We start from the raw sequence: 20,373 nt of genomic DNA on the forward strand, positions 1-20,373 counted from the left end.
AATGGGACTACATAAAACTCAAAAGCTTCTGCACAGTAAAGGAAATGATCATCAAGAACAACCAAACAGAGACAACCTACTGAATAGGAGAAGATATTTGCAAATCATATATCTGAAAAGGAGTGACTATCCAAAATATATAGAGAATGCTTACAACTAACAATAAAAAAAATTTTTTTTTTTAATGGGTAGAAGAGGGACTTCCCTGGTGGTCCAGTGGTAAAGAATCTGCCTTCCAATGCAGGGGACATGAGTTCAATCCCTGGTTGGGGAACTAAGATCCCACATGCTGCGAGGCAACTAAGCCCTCAAACCACAACTACTAAGCCTGCACGCCTCAACTAGAGAGAGAAAACCCGCATGCCACAACTAGAGAGAAACCCGTGCACTGCCATGAAGAGCCCACACACCGCAACAAAAAGATCCTGCATGCCTCAACAAAGATCCTGCATGCCACAATGAAGACCCGATGAAGCCAAAAATAATAATAATAATAAATAAATTTTAAAAATGGGTAGAAGAGCTGAATAGACATTTTTCCAAAGAAGACATACAGATGTCCAAAAGGCACTTGAAAAGATGGAAGACAGTATTTGTTAATAATGTTCATACTACCTAAAGTGATCTACAGGCTCTATGCAATCCCTATCAAAATTCCAATAGCATTTTTCACAAAAATAGGAAAAAAAATCCAAAAATTAATATGGAACAACAAGGGATCACCAAATAGCCTAAAAAATCTTGAGGGAAAAAAAGAAAAAAACAAAGCTGGAAGCATCACACTTCCTGCTTTCAAAATATATTACAAACCTACAATAATTAAAACAGTATGGTGCCAAACACAAAAATAAATGCAAAATGGCTTAAAGACTTAAATAGGACATGACACTATAAATCTCCTAGAAGAGAACATAGGCAAAACATTCTCTGACATAAACAGTATCAATGTCTTTTTTTTTTTTTTTTTTTGGCTGCACCACTGAGCTTATAGGATCTTAGTTCCCCAACCAGGGACTGAACCTGGGACTGTGGCAGTGAAAGCATGGAGTCCTAACCCTTGGACCACCAGGGAATTCCCACCAATGTCTTCTTAGGTCACTCTCTCAAGGCAATAGAAATAAAAGCTAAAATAAACAAATGGGACCTAATCAAACTTACAAGTTTTGCACTGTAAAGGAAACCATAAACAAAATAAAAAGACAACCTACAGACTGGGAGAAAGTATTTGCAAATTATGTGACCGACAAAGGCTTAATTTCCAAAATATACAAGCAGCTCATACAACTCAACAACAAAAAAAACATACAACCTGAACAAAAAATGGGCAGGAGACCTAAACAGACATTTCTCCAAAGAAGACATACAGATGGCTAACAGGCACATGAAAAGGTGCCCAACATCGCTAATTATTAGAGAAATGCAAATCAAAACTACAGTGAGGTACCACCTCGCACCAATCAGAATGGCCATCATTAAAAAGTCTACAAATAACAAGTGCTGGAGAGGGTATGGAGAAAAGGGAACCCTCCCTCACTGTTGGTAGGAATGTAAGTTGGTGCAGCCACTATGGAAAACAGTATGGAAGTTCCTCAAAAAACTAAAAATAGAGTTGCCATATAATCCAGCAATCCCTCTCCTGGGCATATATCCAGACAAAACTATAATTCAAAAAGATACTTGCACCCCTATGTTCATAGCAGCACTATTCACAATAGCCAAGACATGGAAACAACCTAAATGTTCATCAACAGACGAATGAATAAAGAAGATGTGGTACATTATTTCATTCATTTTTTACGGCTGATTAGTATTCCTTTTTATATACAAAGGAATAGTAATCAGCCATAAAAAATCAATGAAATAATGCCATTTGCAGCAACATGGATGGACCTAGAGATTATTATACTAAGCGAAGTAAGTCAGACAGAGAAAGACAAATACCGTATGCTAACACATATATATGGAATCTTAAAAAAAAAAAAAAAAAGGTCATGAAGAACGGGAATAAAGATGCAGACCTACTAGAGAATGGACTTGAGGACACGGAGGGGGGAAGGGTAAGCTGGGACAAAGTGAGAGAGTGTCATGGACATATAGACACTACCAAATGTAAAACCGATAGCTAGTGGGAAGCAGCCGCATAGCATAGGGAGATCAGCTCGGTGCTTTGTGACCACCTAGAGGGATGGGATAAGGAGGATGAGAGGGAGGGAGATGCAAAAGGGAAGAGATATGGGGATATATGTACATGTATAACTGATTCACTTATTTATAAAGCAGAAACTAACACACCATTGTAATGCAATTATGCTCCAATAAGGATCTTTAAAAAAAAAAGAATGTATATATATGTATAACTGAATCACTTTGCTGTACAGCAGAAATTAACACAACATCGTAAATCAACTATACTTCAATATTTTTGTTTGTTTGGCCATGTGGCGCAGCATGCAGGATCTTAGTTACTCCAACCAGGAATCGAACCTGTGCCCCCTGCAGTGGAAGCACGGAGTCTTAACCATTGGACCTCCAGGGAAGTCCCTATGCTTCCATTTTAAAAATTAAATCTAAATAATAATAATAATAATAAGTAAGAACAGACCATACTCAGCAATTAATAACCCCCCCCATGACCGACACTCATAGATTGAATAAAAAATAAATCACACAAGACACAGTAAGGATAAAGATAAATAAATAGGAGAGGGTATACCAGCCTAATGTCTCCTGAAAAAAAGGCAATGTGGCTATACATACTTATATGAAACAAGATTGACACTATGGCAAAAAGAAATTATTAGGAATAACAGGAATATTGTGAAAAAAGGACCTATGCACCTGGAAAATATAAAAATCCTGACACATAACAATATAGCCCTAAATTACAAGACTTTAACTTATCCCCATGAGTAACTGATAAATCAAACAGATTTTTTAAAATAGTAAAAGTATAGAATATTTGAAAAAGATGCTTAATTAGGTAGACCCATTTAACAGCTAGAGGACCCTAAATTCTTAGAGAATCCTCACTATTTTCAAACACACATGGAGATTTTACAAATACTAGCCACATACCAGGCCAAGATGCAAACCTTAGTAAATGTTAATGGAATAATAGTATAGAAAATGCAATCTGTCCACAATGTAAAAAAAAAAAAAATAGAAATCAATAACAAAAAGAGAAAAACAAACACCAAAATGCTCAGAAATTTTAATGCATACTTTTATACAATGGATGGACCAAGTAGAAATCATATTGGATATTGAAAATGTTTAGAGCTGAATGATGAAATCATTACATCTCAATACTTAAAGGATACAGACTTCAGAGAGAAGTGCTTATATGAAAATAAGAAAACTGAAAATTAATGAGTTCAGCATCCAATACAGGAAAAAATTTTAAAATAATTACAGAACAAGACTTTTTAAATGTCAAAGAAAGAGACCCGTGAGCGTCTCTGCCTCTGCTCTCAGCCAGGAGATTTCTAAGCTCGCCTTTACTAGTCAGCCAAGAGTTAAACATTGTGTACAGTGAGACCACTCATCATCCTTATTTAGGGACCTAGGAAACAAAGTCTGGGCTCCTCAGCCTGGCATTCAAATAGCAGAAATGAGTGAAGCACAAAACAACAACAACAAACACACACACACACAAACAAAACAGTAGAGAGCTTCTAAGTTAGGGAACCAGAACGCTTCCACGTGCCAGGTCCCAAACTCCACGAAGACAGGGGCTCCTTTGTTCAGGACCTCCCTCTGTGTATCCCTTCATCTGCCTGTTGATTTGTATCCTTTAATATTCTTTATAATAAACTGGTAACTGGTAATCTAGTGAGAGAAAAAAAAAGTAGAATCTATGAGACCAAAAACTCCTTTAAGAAGAAAAAAAAATTGTTTAACTTCTTACAATATTTGTGACAAGCAGAATTCTGAAAACGATTCCGCATGACCCATACCTCCATATAATTCCCTTCCCTTAAGTGTGGGCGGGAGGTATGAATAGGATGGCATTATCACTCCCCAATGTTACATTCCATGACAAAGGGGATTTTGCAGATGTAATTAGAGTCCCAAATCTCTTGATTTTTGAGTTAATCATAAATGAGATTATCCTGGGAGGACCTGACCCAGTCAGACGAGCTCTTAAAAAGGGACTGGCCCTTCCAACAAAGGATTAGTGATCAGACTAAACTCCTATAAATCAACAAGAAAAAAACAAAAGGTATTAAAAGGCAGTTCACAGAGGAGGAAAGGGAATGGCCCATACACACATGAAATGCTCAACCCAGTAATCATTTGGAGAAAAGTAAATTAAAACGAGATATTTCACACCCGTCAGATTAACAAAAGTTTATAATTGATAGGAACAAATATTGAAGGACAACACAGGAATCTTTATATACTGTGGGTGGGAGTATAAATTAGTTAAGCTAACTTTGCAGAGCAATTTGGCAATGCCTAGCCGAGTTCAAGTTGCACATATACTGCAACCCAGCAATTCCACTTCTGGCAATCGACCCTAGAAAAATTCTCACAGCTGTATACAGGGGACAGCCCAACTAGAGTGTCAACTCCGTGAGAACAGGGCATTTTTTTTTTTTTTCTGTTTTCTTTGCTGTATTCCCAGTAACTATACAGTTGACCCTTGAACAATGCAGCGTTTGGAGGAGCTGCCTCCTGGCAATGGAAAATCCACCTGTAACTTTACAGCCGGCCCTCCGAATCCTCAGTTCCACATCTGCAGATTCAACCAACCCTGATCATGTACATATAGTACATATTTCCTGAAAAAAAATCCAAGTCAAGTGGCCCCGCAACACAATTCAAACCCGTGTGGTTCAAGGGTCAACTGTAGTTAGTTGGTCCTCGATTAATACTTGTTGACTTGATTAATGAGTGACTTGGTCGTATTGAGGAAGATTCCTCTGGTTCCACCTAGGAGCTGCGGACTAGAGGCAGAAGAGGAGGTAAGTAGTGATTTGGGTAGAAATTGACAGGGTCCGTGATGGTGGAGACCGGGTCAGAGAGAGCAGTCATCCCTCCCCTTTTGCACCACTCCCTAATTCCGCAGTAAACTCATCTCCCTCATCCTCTGAGTATGGACATCGTGAGGGTCCCCTCTGCCTCCGCTCTCAGCCAGGAGATTCCTAAGCTCGTCTTGACTAGTCAACCAAGAGTTAAACATTGTGTACAGTGAGACCCCCCCAGCATCCTTGTTTAGGGACATAGGAAACAAAGTCTGGGCTCCTCAGCCCGGCATTCAAAGCCCTTGAATACTCAAATCCTTCCCCCTACATTTATTTTATTTTATTTTACTACTTTATTTTTTAATTAATTTTTTTTAATATTTATTTATTTATGGCTGTGTTGGGTCTTCGTCTCTGTGCGAGGGCTTTCTCTAGTTGTGGCAAGCGGGGGCCACTCTTCATCGCGGTGCGCGGGCCTCTCACTATAGTGGCCTCTCTTGTTGCAGAGCACAGGCTCCAAATGCGCAGGCTCAGTAATTGTGGCTCACGGGCCCAGTTGCTCCACGGCATGTGGGATCTTCCCGGACCAGGGCTCGAACCCGTGTCCCTTGCGTTGGCAGGCAGATTCTCAACCACTGCGCCACCAGGGAAGCCCTTTTAATTAATTTTTATTGGAGTATAGTTGCTTTACAATGTTGTGTTAGTTTCTACTGTACTGCAAAGTGAATCAGCTATACATATACATATATCCCCTCTTTTTTGGATTTCCTTCCCATTTAGATCACCACAGAGCACTGAATAGAGTTTCCTGTGCTGTACAGTAGGTTCTCATTAGTTATCTATTTTATACATAGTATCAATAGTGTATATATGTCAATCCCAATCTCCCAATTCATCCCACCCCCCCTTTCCCCCTTGGTATCCATACATTTGTTCTCTACATCTGTGTCTCTATCTCTGCTCTGCAAATAATATTATCTATACCATTTTTCTAGATTCCACACATATGCACTAACATACAATAGTCTTCTCTTTCTGACTTACTTCACGCTGCATGACAGTCTCTAGGTCCATTTCCCCCTACATTTAAATCCCCCTAGGGACCTGAGAGGTGACCAGCAAGTGATTTGGGCTGCTTCATCAGGCCCCCTTCTCCATCTGTCTTTCACTCTCACCTCTGGGGTCTTCCACCTCCCGGAGTGTGCCTTTGACTGTCCGCTTGTGTGATAACTCCCTTCCTGATGTTTTCCTGTGTTTTTCTGATTTGTGCCCCTTCCTCCCCTTCCTCCCCCTTCTTTGAAGCTCCTGTACTTGTAGCCTTTCCTCGCAGTCCTTCAGTAATATTCACCTGACTGTCATCTGTTCTGCTGAGATGGAACATCTGTGGTTGTTTGATTTCTTCCAAGTGTGCACTCCTCTCAATTTCTCCTTTGCGTATTCTTCTGCAATCCAGCCACCATTGCTATACGTAGTGGAACTGCTTAATGGGTAGTTCTCACCCACACTGATGTGCTCTCAGAAGGAGGGGGGAGTTCCTCTCCTGCTCCACTCAAATCCCCAGTTCCTTAAGTCTGTCTTCACTTCATCAGCTCCCCTATCTCTGCTTTCAACCCCAGGTCAACTCTCCAAGTCTATGACTGAATAAGGAAGCCACATTCCCACTGCCCTTGACCCTTTACATGCCAGAGAGAGGCTGAAGGGACAATGAGGGGGAGTGTCTCTTGAGTCCCCAGGGTTGTAATGGAGAAGGCTCTGGGGGGATGTGAGTGCGCTTTTCTTCAGGGAGCTCCCTGTGCCCAGGAGCGGAGGGGAAGGAGATAGTGCCACCTTGCATTCCCACAGGCAGATGTAGGAAAGGATGTAGGCTCAGGAAAGGATTTGGTGGACATGGGGGCAATTTATTCTCTCTCCCTTCTGTAAGAATCCAGGTATTAATGTTAGTGGAGTGGGTTTGGGGTTCTCAGGTTCTAGAATACAATGATTCAAACCCCTTCTGAAGCTTTCCTGGGGTGGCAAGGGAGTCTCAGAGCTGGGCTGTGCTTGGTGGGACTGGAAACCTCATTTCTCTCCACCCCTTCTCGCACCCTCGCCTGCCGCTGACATAGAGGAAAGGTTCAGGACCGGGGCACAACTCAACTTCAGGGCTGTAAACTGACACTGCGCAAACCACCTCAGCCTTTTCTTTGGAATTCTCCCTCCCTTTTCATCCCTGCCTCACCCAGGGAGAGAATATCAGGGTACCTTTACCTGGGCTTTGGGAGGCCCAGGAAGGATTAAGAACAGTTCTCAGGTACCAGCTGTTCACACCGTCAGGTGCTCTGCTAAGCCTGTGACATGCTTGAGTTCACTGAGTTCCCTCAACAGCCCTTTGGTGCAGAGACCAACATCCCCATTTGTCAGACAAGGTCACTGAGGCTCAGAAAGGAGTGGTGCCTTATCTAGGACACCCAGAAAGGATGAGGCAGAGCTGGGATTCATGCCCAGGTCTGCCTCACTCCAGAGTCCACACCTCCATAACATCTACTGATTCACTAAACATTCCTCGAGCACTTATGAGTCAAGCAATGTGGACATAGTAGCAAACAGACATAAGTCCTGCTCTCTCTCAGGACATAAGTCCTGAACTCTCTCGAGGTTTACTTTCTAGGAGGGCAGAGAGGCTTTAAATAGATAAACACATGTCTATTCTAATGTCAGGGAGTAGTGAGTGCCTCAGGGAATACAGCAGGTAACAGCTGCAGAGGAATGGAGGTGGCTCTTTCTGATAGAATGGTCAGAGCAGGCTTCTGTGAGGAGACTTTGAGCAGACACCTGAATGAAGTGAGGGAATGAGCCAAGCAGATGAGTCGGGAGAACAGAGAAGACAGTCTGTGGAGATAAACCCAGCTTGCAGACTTTTTAAAATGTGTTTCACATGGTATCAGAAGAGGACTTTGAGTCAGCCAAGTTCTTGTTCCATCACCAAATCCTCCCAATTTCTTTTTTTTTTTAATTGAAGTATAGTTCATTTACAATGTTGTGTTAGTTTCAGATGTACAGCAAAGTGATTCAGCTATATATATTATATATATATTTATACATAAGGTATATATACTTTTTCAGGTTCTTTTCCATTATAGGTTATTACAAAATATTGAATATAGTTCCTTGTTGTTTATCTATTTTATATATAGTTTGTGTGAATATGTCAATCCCAAACTCCTAATTTATCCCCCCCCCCCACTTTTCCCTTTGGTAACCATAAGTTTGTTTTCTATGTCTGTGAGTCTATTTCTGCTTTGTAAATAAGTTCATTTGTATCATTTTTTTAGATTTCACATATAAGTGATATCATATGATATTTGTCTTTCTCTGTCTGACTTACTTCACTTAATATGATAATCTTTAAGTCCACCCATGTTGCTGCAAATGGTATTATTTCAATCTTTTTTATGGCTGAGTAATCGTCCACTGTATATATATGTATACCACAGTTTTTTTATCCATTCATCTCTCAATGGACATTTAGGTTGCTTCCATGTCTTGGCTATTGTCAATAGTGCTACTATGAACATTGGGGTACACGTATCTGTTCGAATTAGAGTTTTCTCCGTATATATCCCCAGGAGTGGGATTGCTGGATCATATGGTAACTCGACTTTTAGTTTTTTAAGGAACCTCCATACTGTTTTTCATAGTGGCTGCACCAATTTACATTCCCACCAACAGTGTAGGAGGGTTCCTTTTTCCCCCCACCCATACCAGTACTTGTTATTTGTAGACTTTTTGACAGTGGCCATTCTGACTGGTGTGTTAACTACTCCCAATTTCTGATTCCTTTGAAAACCCGGAGCTGTGTCCTTTGGGGCTACTCCATCCTCCCTCCCCAGGCATAGCATCTAGTATGGCCCCTGTGCACAGCCCACCTACCCAGGTGCAGAGTGGTGCTGTCCAGGTACCAGGTTCTGAAGAAAAGTTCTCATGGAAAAAAATTTTCTCATGGACATTGCAGAGGAGCTTGGAGCCTTCAAAGAGTTCCCTTCCACTGTGGGATGGTGAAGCCAGTACTGGGACGACTATCCCCAAACGCCCCCTATTCCTTGATACCCAACCTAGAGGAGCACTTGGGTGCTTAGAGAGCATGTAACCAAAACAACCAAATTAAACACATAGTTCATTCATTTATTCAATATGCAGCTCATTTATTCAATAAGCAGCTCTAGTGCTAGGAATCACCCAGTAGGCTCTGGCGGTCATACTCTTGTCAAAGCCTGGCAACCATTCTGACTGGTCAGTGCCCATGCCAAACACTTGCAAAAACTTTTCCCACTGAAACTATTATTCAGGCCCATCCTTTACCCCTCAGCTTCTCCCTCACTCTGCCCTTCAGTCTCCCTTCCCTGCAGCTCATGACTCTGTAGACTTGAGGCTCCTCAACAACTCCCCGAACTCTTCCTGCAACCTCTCCAGTGCCTCTTCTGCAGCAGGAGATCTTGCAGTCAGAGCACAAGAAAGACAAAAACTGCTAAAAAACTCTATTCTTTCATGGAATCCAGGGTTTGGGCTAACATCTGACCACAGTTCTGGGGTCAGCAAAATTATTATATATTATAGAATTAGAAGGGGATAATGGGACTCAGGCTCCCTCAAACGCCTCCTTCACTGTGAGTGTGTAGGATTACGACTCTATGCATTTGTCGAAATCCATAGAACTGTACAGCACAAAGAGTGAATTTTATCATATGTACACTTTAAAAATCCACCAGGATGTAGCGGAACTCAAAATGGAATACAAACTGTAACAACTGAACCTAACTGTATTACCAATTATATACTCTATTTACCTAACTGTTTTACTTAAAAAGGGTGGTGATGAAAAGAACTAACTGAAGCAACTTTGGGAAAAAGAAACTTGACTGTATATTGTATGTCTAAAGACAAAAATAACTGTACACAAATACTACACTCTAGTTAGTAAATTTATTTCTCACTGGGTGTGGGTTAGCAATTGTGAGACTATTTTATGTACATATGAAAGTTGAACAGATAAGTAAATAGATTGTAAAAAAAGAATGAGAGTCAAATTCTTGCTATCAAGGAAAGAATTTTCATGGGACTTCCCTGGTGGTGCAGTGGCTAAGAATCTGCCTGCCAATGCAGGGGACATGGGTTCGAGGCCTGGTCTGGGAAGATCCCACATGCTGTGGAGCAACTAAGCCCATGCACCACAACTATTGAATCCGCATGCCACAACTACTGAAGCCTGCACGCCTAGAGCCCGTGCTCTGCAACAAGAGAAGCCACCACTGTGAGAAACCTATAAACTGCTACAAAGAGTAGCCCCGGCTCACCGCAACTAGAGAAAGCCCTCACACAGCAATGAAGACCCGACACAGCCGAAAATTAATTAATTAATTAATTAATTATTTTTTAAAAAGAATTTTCAAATAGGGAAAGCTAGAATGGACCCTGTGTGTTAGATCGAAATCAGAGATATCAATATGAATTGTTTTTGAGAGAGAAAGAGAGAGAGCTCTCCAAGCTCTGTCCACTGAGAGGGCCAATAAGCAAGGATATCCCACTAGCAATAAGCCCAGCTAATACCCAGATCTTGGTTTCTAAATACCATCTTCCAATAAAAGGAATCAGGACTCTTTAGAGAAGTGGTTGATTCCAGGGCTGGGACAGGGAAAATATAAAAACATTTATGGGAATTCCCTGGCTGTTCAGTGGTTAGGACTCTGTGCTTCCATTGCAGGGGCCATGGGTTTGATCCTTGGTCGGGGAACTAAGATTCCGCAAGCCGGAAGGCGCATATGTGGCTCAGATTCTGGTAGGTGAGCGAGCATAGTGGTGGAGAAAGAGCTAATTCTCTTCCGATTGCTATTTTCTCTACGGGATAAGAAATGGGACCACCAAGAGAGTGATGTGGAAGGAAAGGGTCATGGAGGTTTGAGGGAGCAGGAAAAAGTCTAAGAGTTGGGGCTCAAGGAGAGGCTAATTAGAGATGAGGAAGATTCAGCTGCCCTTGGTGTGTTTCAGTTTCTCCACCAGCGTTTCCCAACTGGGTTGGACTTTGCCCCCAAGCGGACATTAAATAATGACTGGGGTCATTTTTGATTTTTCACAGCTGGGCGGAGGTCTGCTACTGACATCTAGTGGGTAGAGACCAGAGATACTGCTAAACATCCTGCCACTCATAGGACAGTCCCCCCACCCAAAAAGGATGATCTAGCCCAAATGTCAACAGTGCCAAGGTTAAGGAAACTCACAATACATCCCTCCCTACCCCGTGTTCCCTCTGTAGCAGGAGAGCAAGTCACACCACAAGAAGAACTCAGAGCCCCTTAAAACTCCCTTTCTCATGAATCCCAAGTTCCCCAGTAAGGCAGTCCCATCAGGCCCCTCTCAACCCAGTTCTAGGGTCAGGGAAATGTCACTTATGGGGTTCAGGTAGATCCAGTACTGCTGCCTTCCCCCAGAAGTAGGGGTAGATGCCAAGGGAAACTAGAAATACATAATCCCGTAATCAAACCTTCACCCCTCTTCCAGGACCTGCCCTAACCTGCCTTTCTGGGACTTAAATAATAGCATGGGCCCCATCTCCATCCCAACGTATTCCTGGGACTGGGGTGTCAAATGCCCCAGAAACTCCAAGCACTTCCTCCCCCACCCCCATGGGAAAACTACCATCGTGTCCACCAACGGACCTGGGGGGGCACCAACACCTCCACCTGGCGTCCCAGACCCTTGACCTCTGGGGCTCTCTCCCCAACCCTAACCTCCAGGAACTGGAGTCCTAGCCCAACTCCAGGTTTTTGCAATCTGCCCTTCTGACCTAGCAAGGAGTTGAGTAACTGTGGCCAGTTTCTGGGGCGGGAGCCAAGAGCAGACAGAGCTGGTGGGGAGCTTAAGAGAGCCTCGGAGGTGGAGGTGAGGCAGGAGGTAAATGCCCCCCGCCCCCCGACCCCAGGGTAAAGCAATTGGAGGTTTGTTCCCTGTGGACCAATACTCCAAGACAAGCATAGCAGGACAATTGAGGGAGGAGGCCGGGCCCTACCCAGATAGAAGATAAGAGACCACATATTTCTCATTCTCTAAGTCAGGAGACCTCCCCGACTACACGTGCACAGAAAAGCTCCTTGGAGGTCAAAAAGGGAGGGGGCGCCACCCCATAGTAAGTGAAGCTAACTACCCATAGTCCTCTTCGGTAGAATCCAGCTTGGCTAAGAGATGCGCACGCACGCATGGGAGGGTCCTGAGATAAACTGAACACAGAGTCTGAGCCAGGCAAATCAAAATGATTGGCCAAAGGAAACCTGGAAGAAATGCCCCCTTATAAGTGATTTAAACTGCCACAAGGGCGTGACTCTCTCTCTGAGTCTGCCCATGTGTCTATCCACACGTACTGTACTTTTTTCTCCTAATAAATACTTTACTTGTTTCACTACTTTCCGTCTTTGTGGGAATTCTTTTCTGCAAAGCCGCAGGGCCAGGGGCTGTGTCACTGACCAGTGGTCTAATGGCGAGGATTCGGTGCTCTCACCACCGCGACCCGACCACAATCACTGGCCGGGAGCTGAAACCCTGCTTCAAGCCGCTGCAAGGCCAAGGCCACCAGAGATCAGAGGTGTACGTGGGCGGTAGCGGGGGTACCACTCACGTCTGAGGTCCTTTCTCCTGAGGCTTCTGCCTGCCCCGCCCTTCTCCCAAATCCTCCTTCAACCTTAGCGTGGCTTCAGTCCTGTCGGCTGCAGTCCAGCTCTTGGAGGCGTGAGAGACAGAAAGAAAAAGAGACAGGGAGACACCCAGACAGTCAGGAGAAGATGGTGACTGAGAAAGATCACAGGGAGAAAGAAGCAGAGAGAAAGAGAAAGGGCACAAAGAGAATTAGAGATGGAATAGAGGGTGAAAGATAGAGACCCAGAGACACAAAGGGAGAGAGGATGAGAGAGACAGAGACATAGAAAGAGACAAAAAGTTTCAGAAGCAGAAGCAAAGAGAGACGCATACAGAATTTCAGAGACAAACTGCAAGAGACAGAAAAGGGGGAGAAGAGTTGTGAAAATGTGCCCACAGAGAATGAGAAAACTTCTGCCCAGGACAGAGATCCTGCCCCCATCCTTGCCCCTTCATTTTGCCACAGCTCTGTAACCCCAAACCAGACCCAGAACCAGATCCAGGATCCCCAGTGGCAAAAAAATGGAGAAGACTTCACCCCAATCCAGGGCAGATGGACACCACTGGCCACAGTGAGAAGAGCTGAGGTGAGCCTATAGTAGGAGGAGGTGGGGTTCCCAAGGAACCCACTCAGGGCATCATTGCAGCTGGCTGTGAGCCCCGGCCCCATGCAAATAATGCAGGAAGACGGGAGGGATTAAAAGGCACTGGGAGAACTAGGAAAAAGGGGGGCAAGGTGGTGTGGACAGAGATGATTTAAAAGCAGCCCCCACCCCCAGACGCATTCAGAGCCCCTGAGCACACATCTGGAGCAGTCACTGCCAGCCGGACCAGACCCTCCAGAACACACCTCAGCTGTCCCAACGGCTCAACAGGTAAAGGGCAGATCACAGAGGAGGGGGTAGCTCTCAAGAGGGGGGGTCACTGGCTCCATCCCCCTGTCTCTGAGACTGGCTGGGGTCTCCCTTGTCATCTCCTCTGGGGGCTCTCAGGGCCTCTGGGTCTGTCTCTCGGGGGCTCTCTCTGGGACTCTGTTGTTTCACTTATCAAAGTGTTTCAGAGCTCCGAGCCAGGACTGGGCACTGGACACTCTGTACTAATGCTTTGCCCAGCCAGTGGCATCTCTCTCTGGAATGTGACCCCGGGGTTCAGGACACCTTTCTGTCTGTTTCTGCTTCTGCCCTGCCTCTGTCTCAAGTCTGTCTTGGTCTCTGTCTCTGTGTCTCTGTCTAACATTCCCTGTCTGTCTCTCTCTGTCTCTCTCTCTCCCTCCATGTCTCTCTGTCTCTGTGTGTCTCTGTCACTCTCTTCTCCATCAGCCTCTGGGTTTGGCTCTGCCTCTTCCTCTTTCCGTCTGTCTCTCACCCTCTTCCTGTCTATCTTTCAGTGTCCATCTCTATGTCTCTCAGTAAGTATACATCTGTCTCTCCATCTCTCTCTTCTCTTTCTCTACCTCTGTGTCTCTCTAGTTCTATCTCCTTTCTCTAGTCTCTCTCTGTCTGCCTCTCTGTGATTTTCTCTGTCTGGCTATTTCTGTGTCTTGATTTGTCTGTCTGTCCTGTGTGTCTCTATCTCTCTTTATCACTATATCTGTGTGAGAGTCAGTCTCATGAAAGATGAGAGATGATAAATGATAGATAGGGGACTTCCCTGGTGGCGCAGTGGTTGGGAATCCGCCTGCCAATGCAGGGGACACGGGTTGGAGCCCTGGTCCAGGAAGATCTCACATGCCGCAGAGCAGCTGAGCCCACCACAACTACTGAGCCTGCACTCTAGAGCCCACGAGCCACAAGTACTGAGACCGCGTGCCACAACTGCTGAAGCCCGTGCTCCTAGAGCCTGTGCTCCACAACAAGAGAAGCCACCGCAGTGAGAAGCCTGCGCACTGCAACGAAGAGTAGCCTTCGCTCGCCGCAACTAGAGAAAAGCCCGCACGCAGCAACGAAGACCCAACACAGCCATAAATAAATAAATAAATTTATTTTTAAAAAAATGATAGATAAATGATAGGTAGACATCCATAGATATTTGGATATCTCACTCTCATTTCTGTCTCATCATCTCCAATTGTACCTCTCTGGCTCTCTTAGTGTCTGTCTCTATCTCTCTTCTGTCCCTCTCCATCTGTCTCGATTTCTGTCTGTCTCGATTTGTCTGTCTCTCTGTATTTTGACTACCTCATGCCCTTTTCCTCTCTCCCTCTCCCTTCCCCTCTCCCTCCTTCTCCCCCCTGTCCCCTGGCCTTTCCCTGTCTCTGCCTCTGTCTACTTCCTTTCTTCTCTCCATCTGCACCCATTTCCAGGGTCTGGGGAAGGCAAGTTCCAGAAGGAGATGAGGAGTGAAGGAATCCCACTCCCTCCCCAGAGCTGCCTTCTCCCCATTGTACCTGCCCACCCCCTCCACCCGCCCAGGTGACTGCAGGGGCCTTCACCATGGACAGCATAAGCACAGCCATCTTGCTCCCGCTCCTGGCTCTCGTCTGTCTGTTCCCGTTTCGACTACGACGATAAGCGTCTCCTCACCATTATCCACCCCATCAATGACAACTTCCAAATCATGAGCAGCCCCTGGGGAGAGGTCAGGAGGCCTAGTTCCACGGGCGAGAGGGTTGGGGGTCCAGCCCTTCCAGGGATATAGGGGGAAGCAGTGGGAAGGGAAGGAATTGCGATTGGCCCTGCCAGGCCCCGCCCCTTTCTGTCTGACCCTGCCCCCGAGGTATGCGGCCCTGCCCACTCCACAGGGGCTCCACCTACACAGAGCCCCCGCCCCAGCCTACACACACACACACACACACACACGCACACACACGCACCCTACCTCCCTGCCTGCCTGTTCCTCCTCATCCCTACAGCTCTGCTGCATCCTCAGCGGTACAATATCTTTCCGAGCCTCCCGGACTGGGTTCCCGGGCTGCACCAACACCTTTTCCAGAACTTCGGACGCATGAAGAACTTCATCGCCCGCAGCGTCCGTGACCACCAGGCCTCCCTCGACCCAAACTCTCCCCGGGACTTCATTGATTGCTTCCTTACCAAGATGGCACAGGTAAGCCCTGCCTGGAAGTCCCATCTCTGGTCTGACCTGCTCTCCTGCCTCAAACCAACAAGGATCCCGAGTTGAGCGCGTTTGGGTCTAATCTCCCCACATCCGGGAAGCGAAGCTGGAACACCTGGCTCTGCTGGGGCCACTCGGGGCCTCTGCCAATTAACAGTTCTTTAAGAAATCCTCAAGGATTTGTTATTGTGGGCCCCGCGGCTGAGATTCTCCCTACCCTGCCCTTCCGCGCTCCCCAGCTCCCCCAAGGAAAGAAAGTTAAAGAGAGGAGGGACTGAAGTGGCACTCAGTAGCAGTTGTGCAGGTCTGTGGGGAGCGGGTCGCACAGGATCCGAGCCCGCAGGATCTCCCCCCGGCCTTGGCTCACATCCCCACCTCTTATCCCCCGCAGGAGAAGCAGGGCCCGCTGAGCCACTTCCACATGGATACTCTGCTGATGACCACACACAGTCTGCTCTTTGGAGGCTCCGAGACCGTGGGTACCACGCTGCGCCACGCCTTCCTCGCGCTCATGAAGTATCCAAAAGTGCAAGGTGCGAGCGCCGGGAGCCTGGTGGGGAGACCCGCCCACACGGCGCGGTAGAGCACACCCGCCCCTCCCGCCTCGAAGCCCCGCCCACAAACAATGAGCTCCCTCCCAGTGTGTCTGGAGTGAGAGCCTCCAGCTCGCGCCTGGGTCGCACAGCCAAACCCGCAAGCCCACCGGAGGCTGACCCCACCCACGTGGTCCCCGCGGTCCACACAGCCTGCCGGGTCTGCCGGGACCCAGACCCCGCCCGCATGATCTTGCTTTGCCGCCCACCTCTGACCCTGCCCACACAACTCGCACAGCCCGCCCAGAGCCCGGCCCCAGAGCCTCAGCCACTGGGCCTCCCCAGGAGCCCATCTCCTCCCACACAGTCTGAACGGCCCGCACCGCACAGTCTGCGACCCCGCCTCCCCAAACCCCACCTCTGGGTCTTTCGCGGAACCTTGGCCTCCAGGACGCTGTGCGGAGACCGACTGGGTCTTTGCCGCCTGCTTCACCCCCGATTTCTCAGCTCTCCCGCACACCCCACTCACTCCATCCACCCTCCTGCAGCCCTGGTCCTCGAAGTCCCGCCGGCAATCCCATCAGGGGCCTGGACTCCAAGCAGCCCCGAACCCGCTCCGCACAACCCCGCGCCTAGGAGCCCTGGCACGAACGAAACTTACGCCCTCACCTACATCTCTGAACTCAATGCCCCCCTCCGAAGCTCCGGCTAACCTTCACAGGCACCCCTGCAGCGCCCCCCGCCCCCCGACTCGAAAGCATTGACTGGACCCCTTCCACACGCAGGCACACACCTCTTCTCAGCACAGTCAAGCCTGCTGATACCCTCAACAACGCTCCCCCCTCCACCTCCAGCCCGCGTACAGGAGGAGATAGACAGCGTGTTGGGACGCGCGTGGCTGCCTGCGCTGGAGGACCGAGCAGCCATGCCTTACACAGATGCGGTGATCCACGAGGTGCAGCGCTTCGCAGACGTCATCCCATGAGCTTTCTACACCGCGTCACTCGGGACACGACTTTTCAAGGCTTCCTGCTACCCAAGGTGCACTGGACACCTGGCAAACGACACCTGAAACCTTAGGAAGAGGCATCCTAGGCTCTTGCAGCAGGCATCTGCGGCTCTAGCAAGGAATATCCGAGGCCCTAGCAATCAGCACCCCGGACCTTAGCAACTGGCAACCCAAGCCCTAGCAACAGACATCTGAGGCCCTTAAATCCAGAAACTCAGCCCTATGCCACACCATAGTGGACTAGACCACGTCCTGAACCCCAGACCTCTTCCCTATGGCAGGTTCCTTTCCTAAGACCCCTCTCTGAAATCCCCAAGGTCTGAGACTTCATCCTGGGGAGCCCCTGTACCTAAATACTGTTCTCAGAGACCCCACTCCCGCCCCAGGAACCCCAAATCTGTTCCTACAATGGGGGTATCCCGCATCCCTGCCTCAGACCCCAACAAAACCATTTCCAGCACCCATCACTGGGAACCCTAGACTCCCACACCCTAGACTTCCTGGACCCCTGTGGAGTCCTATGCTCCACCACCCCTTATCATGTCCCCAGGACTCCCAGCTCTGTACAGTGGAAATCCTAGTTTGGGAACCTCCCAGCCCTTCTAACACCACCGATTCTGCCTCTCCACCCACACGGGGCACGGATATCATCACCCTCCTTAATACAGTCCACTACGACCCCAGCCAATTTCTGACGCCCCGGGAATTCAACCCTGAGCATTTTCTGGATGCCAATCAGTCCTTCAAGAAGAGCCCTGCCTTCATGCCTTTCTTAGCCGGTGAGAGTGGTCAGGGGCAAGATCCAGTCTTTCTGGCCCAGAATTCCACCTGCATTCCCCAGGCCTAATTTCACTCCCCAAACCCTCTCACTTCTTCGTCCCATCCCATCCTCAGCTTTGGATATGCAAAGACATTCCTTCTCCTTCCCAACTCTGCTCCTATAGGCCAATAGCATCTGAAATCCCCGCGGAGGGAGGCAGGGAGTCAGGATATTATTGTAATTTAACTTGGACTTGGTCACTGTCAGTCTCTCCACTGGGTGGTGCAGTTGAAGTGGTCCTGGTTTTTCTTGGCTTTGGTCTTTACCAGGCTGAAAAAAATCTTTCCTGTTTAACTCAGCATTAGAAAAGAATAATAATAGGTAACTTACCATATTGCCTACTGTGCACCAGGTGCTACCTCTGAGAGTGGGGGCTAAGAGCTGGGCTTTGCTGCCAGACCCCAGCTTTGTCATCTTCTAGCTGTGTGGCCTTGGATATGTTCCTTCGCCTCTCTGTGCCTCGGTTTTGTTTGTTTTTTTAAATATTTATTTATTTATGTATTTATTTATATATTTGGCTGCACCAGGTCTTAGTTGCAGCATGCGGGATCTTTAGTTGATGGGATCTTTAGTTGCGGCATGCGAACTCTTAGCTGCGGCATGTGGGATCTAGTTCCCTGACCAGAGATCAAACCGGGGCCCCCTGCATTGGGAGTGCGGAGTCTTAGCCACTGGACCACCAGGGACGTCCCTGTGCCTCGGTTTTTACATCTATAAAATGAAGATCATAAAAAGGTCCACCTCTTGGAGTTATTAAGAGGATTAAATTAATAGCAGTATAGTGCTTAGAGCATTATATATGTTCACAACAACAAAATGAGGCACTATTACCCTCCCCATTTCAGGTACCTACCCAGAAACTGTGGCTTGCCCAAGATCACGAAACGAGTACTGTCAGTGTTGGAATTCGAACCCCTGCAAGGTTGCACTTGTAGCAGGTCCACGATTTACTTAAACTGTCTTTTCCAGACCTTTAGAGGGATGGGTCCGTGAGTACCCAGCCATTATTCTCATGTTTTCCTTTGAAAGTTGAGGGGACCCCTCACCCCATCTTGTCTCATTGCTCCTGCCCACCCTTCCTCCCTGTGGGAGGCAGGCTGTGCCTGGGCGAGTCGCTGCGGCGCCGGGAGCTCTTCCTCTTCCTCACCGCCATCCTGCAGAGCTTCTCGCTGGAGCCGCTGGGGGCGCCCGAGGACATCGACCTGACCCCGCTCAGCTCCGGTCTCTGCAATTTGCCGCGGCCTTTCCAGCTGTGCCAGCGCTCGCGCTGACGCCGCATCCCTTCCAGGTTCTCCAGTGAGCGTTGAGGACCGCCCGTTCCCCTGCGCCCCATCCCTCTCGCTGTCACACTCGCTTCCCCTCACCTTGTGCCTGCCACATGCCCATCCCCCATCGCTCCTGTCTTTACCTTCTGCGCCCCCAGAGGCAGAGAAAGCCAAGGGGAAGGGGAAGCGCATGCCTTGTTTTATCCACAGAACTCGTTCTATTGCGCACACTTTGGGGAATTTTGTATCAATTCCTAATAAATTATCTTTATAATAGATTCGAACCTGCCTTGGCTGAATTAAAGGGAGGAGGATAGTCCTCTAGGATGGGGAGAAGGAAGGTCTGGCTGCAGAGAGGGGAGACACCTGGCTGTGATGAGTTCAACCCTCACCCTTAGGGCGGTTAAAAACTGGGAGAAACTGTTTCCTGGAGACAGGCTGGAAGGTAAAGGCTCTGAGGGCTCGAATGAAGACAGAGGCAGAGAAGCCAAGGCCGAGAAAAAGACAGCAGCCTAGAGAGATATGGAAGAGGTCTGCAAGAGATGCAGGGTGCTGTACAAAGATGGAGATGTAAGCAGGGAGAAAGTGAGAGACCCGGAGAAATAAACAGACCTAGAGACTGAGAAATCACAATTACCAACACTTACCTAGTGCTTCCTATTCACACACTGGTCCAAATGCCTCATTTAAATATCCCTATGAGGTAAAGCAATTTTATTATACATTTTTACACGTGAGCAAACTGAGGTTGCTCAGAGAGGTGAAGTGACTTGCCCAAGATTACACAGCCAGAAATGGGCACAGCTGGGTTCGGAACGCAGATCATCTGGCTCCAACACTGCTCTTCAAACTGTTATGAGTCAGAGACACAGAGGAAAGCAGAGAGATAAGAGACTGAGATCTAGGGAGGCGAAGAGAATAGAAGACAGAGACAAAGAAAGAAACAAAAACGACCAGAGAAAGAGCAGAAGGGCAATGAATGGGGAAGTGAGGCACTGGAAGACTGAAACTCTCCCCCATTTCTCATCCCGCTCATTGGACCGTTTCTTTGTCTTGCAATTCCTCC

At 47.4% G+C, this 20,373-nt stretch overlaps 1 protein-coding gene across 1 annotated transcript; it reads left to right on the forward strand.

The window, feature by feature from the left end:
- Positions 1-12,468: 12,468 nt before the first annotated feature.
- LOC118885450 (cytochrome P450 2F5-like) lies at positions 12,469-19,313 on the forward strand. Its single transcript, XM_036834086.1, is given in 8 exon segments — positions 12,469-12,589; positions 15,073-15,203; positions 15,495-15,671; positions 16,072-16,213; positions 17,068-17,187; positions 17,190-17,249; positions 17,855-18,007; positions 19,135-19,313. Coding segments are annotated over 8 exon segments (1,083 nt in total).
- The last annotated feature ends 1,060 nt before the right edge of the window (positions 19,314-20,373 follow it).

The sequence above is a fragment of the Balaenoptera musculus genome, chromosome 19 (genome assembly GCF_009873245.2).
Source record: "Balaenoptera musculus isolate JJ_BM4_2016_0621 chromosome 19, mBalMus1.pri.v3, whole genome shotgun sequence".
Lineage (NCBI taxonomy): Eukaryota > Metazoa > Chordata > Mammalia > Artiodactyla > Balaenopteridae > Balaenoptera > Balaenoptera musculus.